This window comes from Phaenicophaeus curvirostris, chromosome 1, assembly GCF_032191515.1.
Source record: "Phaenicophaeus curvirostris isolate KB17595 chromosome 1, BPBGC_Pcur_1.0, whole genome shotgun sequence".
In the NCBI taxonomy this organism is placed as follows: domain Eukaryota; kingdom Metazoa; phylum Chordata; class Aves; order Cuculiformes; family Cuculidae; genus Phaenicophaeus; species Phaenicophaeus curvirostris.
The window spans coordinates 76190221-76196220 of record NC_091392.1 but is presented as its reverse complement, the minus strand read 5'-3'; the positions used below and the strand labels follow the sequence as shown (position 1 = coordinate 76196220).

At 40.8% G+C, this 6000-nt stretch overlaps 1 protein-coding gene across 3 annotated transcripts in view; it reads right to left on the bottom strand.

The window, feature by feature from the left end:
- Positions 1 to 276: 276 nt before the first annotated feature.
- RIMKLB (ribosomal modification protein rimK like family member B) overlaps positions 277 to 6000 on the bottom strand; it is a 49727-nt gene continuing 44003 nt past the window's right edge. For all 3 annotated transcript variants that reach the window (XM_069864717.1, XM_069864708.1, XM_069864727.1), the window contains 2 exons: positions 4748 to 4951; positions 277 to 3364 (listed from right to left, as the gene is read on the bottom strand). In XM_069864717.1, the coding sequence (XP_069720818.1) occupies positions 2901 to 3364; positions 4748 to 4951 (668 nt within the window). In that variant the 3' untranslated portion in view covers positions 277 to 2900. The remainder of the gene's footprint in view (positions 3365 to 4747; positions 4952 to 6000) is intronic.

Here is a 6000-nt window from a genome sequence, read left to right as displayed (position 1 = left end):
CTCTATCTGCTGTTTGTCTTTCAAAAAAATCTTGTTTAATTCACAAATTTTACTGCTGTGGAGTGTAACCGGGACATCCTTAATGACAGAAATGTAAAGTTCCTGCAAGCCACAAAATACTATGGAGACTAAAAAAACAGTCCAGAAAGCTCAGTGACCAGCTCTTTCCTCTAATAGATGGCTCCTGGGACAGAAATACAGAGATCCCATTATATCAACTAGCACATGTTTACTCTCTGCTGTTACTCCCCATGTAATCAATGTGTGCCAAGCTGAAAAGAGAAGGATTGACCCGTCAGCCTCTCAAGGACTGCAGGCACATACCAATAAAAATAATAAGGAAAAGGAAAATAAAAAGGGGAAAAAAACCCCACCACCACCACCCAAATTCCCCTTAGATAAACAAGCAAGGGGAGAAGGGCCTCTGGAAGAGACAGTTTACTGCTTAGTGACTAGAAAATTAGGTTTCTTTCAGGTTCAGTAGTTCTGCAACTCTCCACGGCAGTTAGGGATCTTAATATTCTTCAGGTATAACTCTGTGCACTTGAAAGTTCCGGAAGGAAGTTTTGAAAATACTGCTGAATCTCCTTTTGTTGCTGGACCAGCTGGTCCGCTCTCCTGCTTAACACCAACAGTCAACCTTTCACTTGATTGTAATAATAATATTTAATTCTACAAAAAAAACCCCATTTTATTACATTTCTTTTAAAATTAAAAAAAAAAAACAAACTGTACAAAGAAGCATGATCAAACCTCCATAAAGCAGGTTAATACTGTTCTGTTTATTGCCTCTTGAAGACTCTCTGCATAGTGTCCATGAGTCGTGTTTAAGGTCCAAGTGAAGATAAAACAGCAGAGCAGCAGAGAGGTGAGGAAGGGCCACAGAAGTGGGCAGTGCAGAGCCTCAGAGGGTACATGGGACATGCTCCATTAAAGTATCCAGAAAACAGCAGCATTCCACACACACGCACAACCCCCCTCCAAACAAACCCTATTTTCACAAGATTATTATTCAATTGTAAACATTTTACTTTTTGTTTTTTAAAAAAAGAGGTTTAGCTATATGTGTGTATGTGTGTGCATATATGTGTACACACACACACGCATATATATACACATATATACACATATAGTTCCGGGCCTTTATAAACCCAGAGAATGAGAAAAGAATGAAAAGGGAGGAGGAGAAGGAAGAAGAAAATGAGGCAGAAGATATGCACAGAAAAATGAGATTCAGTATCTGTTTTGGTCACCATTTTTCCAAAACAGCCCAAGGCTACTGAGAAAATGCACAGCCAGAAGGACTAAAGAAAATCAGGCAGCCTGGAAAAAAACTATGAGCTAAACAGCCAAAATCCAAAAAGAAATAAAGCAAAGCCTACACAGAAACATACACAAGTGTGTGCACTCGCAACACACACACACTTAAGGGTCCAGGGTCAATCTGTTAATTGTTTGTGGACCTAGGTTATATATATATTTATTTATTTTAATTCTGGCTGAGCTCTCTTTTTTATTTTTTTTCCCTTTTTTATTGTTTGTAAAATTTTTCTTTTTTTAAATCTGCTGCATGTTTCCCAAAGCTAAGAATTGAGTATTTCTCCCCAGTTACACTCTTTGGATTTCTGCCAACATCAGCTTTTATGTTCAGTGGGGAAAAAGTAAGCCTGGTAAGTATTGTATGAACTGCAGTTTTATTCTAAAATACCTTTAGACATCTAATCACTTCTAGCCAATTTTTCCCTCCTCCACACCTTACCACATTTTCACCCCCCCCAAAAAAGCAAAAAAAAAAAAAAAAAAAAACCCACCCCACCAATGCATAGGCTTTAACGCAGTGTTTTCTTAACAAATACTCTGCAGTGTTTTCACTTTGGCCACTGTTAAAGATGCAGGCATAGAGAAGGAAGTGTTGGACTAGCATGTATTAAAGAAAAAGGAACATTAACATTGCAGATCTCTCTCAAAAAGACTAAAACACTAACAAATACAAGTCAATGCACGTTTGCTTTAAACTAGCGTAATTCTTTTCACATTGGATTAAACATCATTTTGTAAACCAAACATTACAGTGCTGTTTATCTCCTCCAATCATGCAAAAACAGTTAAAATGTGCCACTTCTACCCCAAACAGAATGGCCAATTCCCCTACACACCTTCCAAAATCAGGATTTGAAATGAGAAAAACACAAGTACTAAAATCCTCCTTCAAATGCTTTATAAAGAAATACAGACCAAGGTTGCTAGCAAATATCAAGATGACCCAACTTACAGATTTGTACAGAAAGCTCGAGTTAAGTCAACTGACACTTCTCTCAGCCTCATCATTTGAAAGACCACATCCTGCAAGGTCAGAAAGTGATGACTTTAAAAGGATCCTGAACTTACAGCTCCACTCTACAAAAGCAGGAACAGCACGTGTCCAGGAACCTTGCAATATTTTTTTGTTAACACCTCTAACTCAACACTGAGAATATGAGGCACTGAGCAATTCACAGGATCTTGCCTTACAGAGGTAGAAGAGACTTAACTGGTGCAGTAATTCACAGAAGTTTCTAGAGAGCTGCCAGACAGCTTTCTGAAGATCTTCAAGTGTGAATCACGCTTGCGTATGAATACACACGAACTGGGGACCAAAGCATCATCCAAATAAAATTCCCACTTAGGCTGTGAACTGAGCAACTTCATTAGAAAACCGATGCTGAAGAATGAACATTGTTTTTAGTTCTGCAGAAAAGTAGGGGCAGCAAGCACAGCACGTGTGGCTTTCACTCTTACTCTCTTGATTGACACCCCTCTCTTCCCTCATTCCTCTGAGCTTCTCTGATAAACAGCACTGCAAGTTGACTTAAAAAAATTTACAGGAGAGAGTTCTGTTGGTCATCTATTTACATGTGGCATCACTCCACAAGAAGTTTGATCTCATTGGCTAATAGCTGGTTCATGTTAAATAGAGCCCCCGGGAGCTTGGTGAGCAACTCTCTCTCTGTGGTCTCAGGGTCGCTGTCGACAGAGCTGGAGCTAGCACTCATATTGTCGACAGCGGCACTAGCTGGAGGGCCCAGCTCTGGCTCGCTAGTCTCGCTTGCCGTGGACACCACAGAGAGCAAGGACATGCGTCGCGTCAAGCGACCGGGGGTAAGGAGAGAAGCGGCATAGTCCGCTATGATACCAGCTACATCTAGATTACAAGCCTTGTCAAAGGCAATAAAACCTACATTTGCATTGGCCTCGCAGACGTAGAATGAGCCGTCGTCCTTCATCAGCAGGTCAATGCCGCACACGTCCATCCCCAGGATGTTTGACACTTGGACCGCCAACTGCTTGCCTTGTTCACTCAGTGAGCACATCATCCCTATGCCACCTGGAAAAAGTGAGAAAAACCTGCTGTCTACAGTCTGGTCACAATGACTGATGTCCTTCTCAACTGGTTGGTGCTTTTCGGTTGGGAAACTCCAAAGCAAGCCTGAAAGCATACTGCAGATGACTCAGAAAGCAACCTCCTCTCCACAGCGACCTCTAATGAACTTGAAGCCACAGCAGGATTTCAAAAGATTCTGACCTGACAAAGGCAGGTCAGGATTATGACTTGTTTGAAAAACAGCTAGTTAAGGGCTGAGTTTATGATCCTGGGATATTAGAAATGTGACCTAAGAAACCACCCTTGTTCCTTCTCAGGTAGAGGCTTTCTATACATATTTGTGTATGTCACAAGAAGTCTTTCAGCAAAACTAAACCAAGTGTTCCAGATAAGACTACAGCTCTAACAGATATAATTTATGGTGACAAGGGTTAAGACATTATCTCATGTTTCTCTCAGCTTGCTATCATAAGCTACTGTCTCTAAAGCAAGAATTAGGGAATATTTGTGCATGAATCTCAGCTAGTTCAGTTCACAGTCCATGAAGGTATTAACTGACTCAGACTTTGTCTATCATAACACTTAAGTTTAAAAAGCACCAAAAAATAACAAACCAAAAAACATTCAGCAGAAAAATCTTTCGGGCTTCACTTCCTCAGCATCAAGTAGTAATTAAAACCTTTCACACATTTTGCCTAACCAAAACTGTACTACCATGAACATCCCTACTCAGCTTCAGCACAGTTTCAGTCAGGCAACCTCAATCCTCCTCCTACCCTCACACATCCCCCTTGTCCTACACTCAAAGCTATGCAGAAACTCAGTTCTGAGGATGCTACAATCAATGCAGTAAACTTCCCCTCAATCCCACACATGGCTTTTGGGAGGAAAGGTTGCAGGGAGGAGCCTGACAGACTCAAAGCAGCACAGCAACTCCACGATGCAACCCAACTGTTAATGCCTTCAACAGTTTCCTCCCTTAACATTCTCTTCTGCACTCTTGCCAATTGCTGTCTCCTCCACCTCTCTGTCTTGTCTTCCACCTTCCTTCTTTTTCTGTTCCTCTTAACTGGATGAAATGAATAATAACATGGAAATAGCAGGACACTGCCACAACCACATCAGTTGCTCATTTGTGTTCCTAGAACTTTCCCCTCCTTTCCAGGCACCCTATCCATCTAATAATTCAGGCAGAGATTGTCTCTCCTTCTGAGTTTGCTCAACACACATTTCACTTAATCCTCCTTCTCATCCTTACCTCTGTAAACACACAACAGTAAGCACAGTTAATACAAAACACAACCTGCAGCTTATTTCAGCTGGCTTTGTGTTTTCTCAACTGGGTTGAAAAATTCTGATCAAAACTATGAATAATGCTTTTCCTACCAAGTGAGCAGTTACTCTGCATCCTCCCATCTGTTGAGCAGCGGAGCATGGTGCCCACCACACGGCCTCCTACTACGATGACACGTACATCCTTGCCATGGGACTCTTTAACGTATTTTTGAAATAAGTAAGGGGCATCATGACGGATCAAATGACTTAGGTCAGCCAAATGGTGCTTGTCTCGTGCCAGGAACACAGCTTTACCTGTATAAAGAAAAGAACATCAGAAGATTGGAAGAAGCTACTGATTTGAGCTGCGTCAGTGATCTAGTGCATAAATGTAAAACCTCTGACCAGTATGGTGCCTGTTCTCACAAGCCCCATCTGTAGCTCAGACTCATTTACAAATTCTTCTGCAGACATCAGTATTCCACTGCTTCAATGCTTTTAAGTTTTCAAGTACTGACACACTTGAGGAAGCATAAGAACATCTTTTTTTTTAAAAAAAAAAAGGGGGGGGGGCAGGGGGGAGACAAAGAAAACAGCTTTAGATAAAGAAGGTTGTCCTGTAATTCCAACTCCTGTTGGTATAAATCCTTAATGAGAAAAAAAAAAAGAAGAAATACTTTAAGAGCAGCAAATATTTCCTCAAGAACACAGTTTTATTCATCCAAGAGGACTAGACCCACAGCCTACAGCTTTGACACACAGGAATTGATGACATGAAACTTTAACCACCAGGACCCTGAAGCTGCCAGTGTGTCACTGCAGAACCAACCACTTCTCTATTGGGAAGTTGCTGAGAGCTGCTCTTCCCAACACTTAAAGAGCTCACAAGTCCAGAATGAGACTTTGCAGTGGAACAGCTACATTCAGAGGAAAATCTTAAACTCCACAGTATCCACAATAACTTAGGAGCAGATCCCAAAAGAAATAAAATCAATGCAATGCACTATGATTTTGGAAAAAAAAATCTTTAGAAATTACTAGCTTTTCTGCAAGCTAGTTCTGTTTCACCTAGAAGATGTCATTTCATCCCCTTTCATTTCTCATGCACATCAAAGATTTCTTTGCTCTCTTCCAATTTTACCAATACTGATGAAAGCCATCCCTTAAACAGACACTACAACTTTCCATTTAATTTCTAGACTCACAAGATGGCATCCCCTTTCCGCCTTTAGCTACATTTCCCAACTGTTCTTCCCCTTTCTTAAGGACTCTTTTATGTGTCATATTAGAGTTCTGCTTCACAATAGGACCACAAAATTTTTTTTGTGGCAGAATTGTCACTCAATTATGCTACCATATTAATG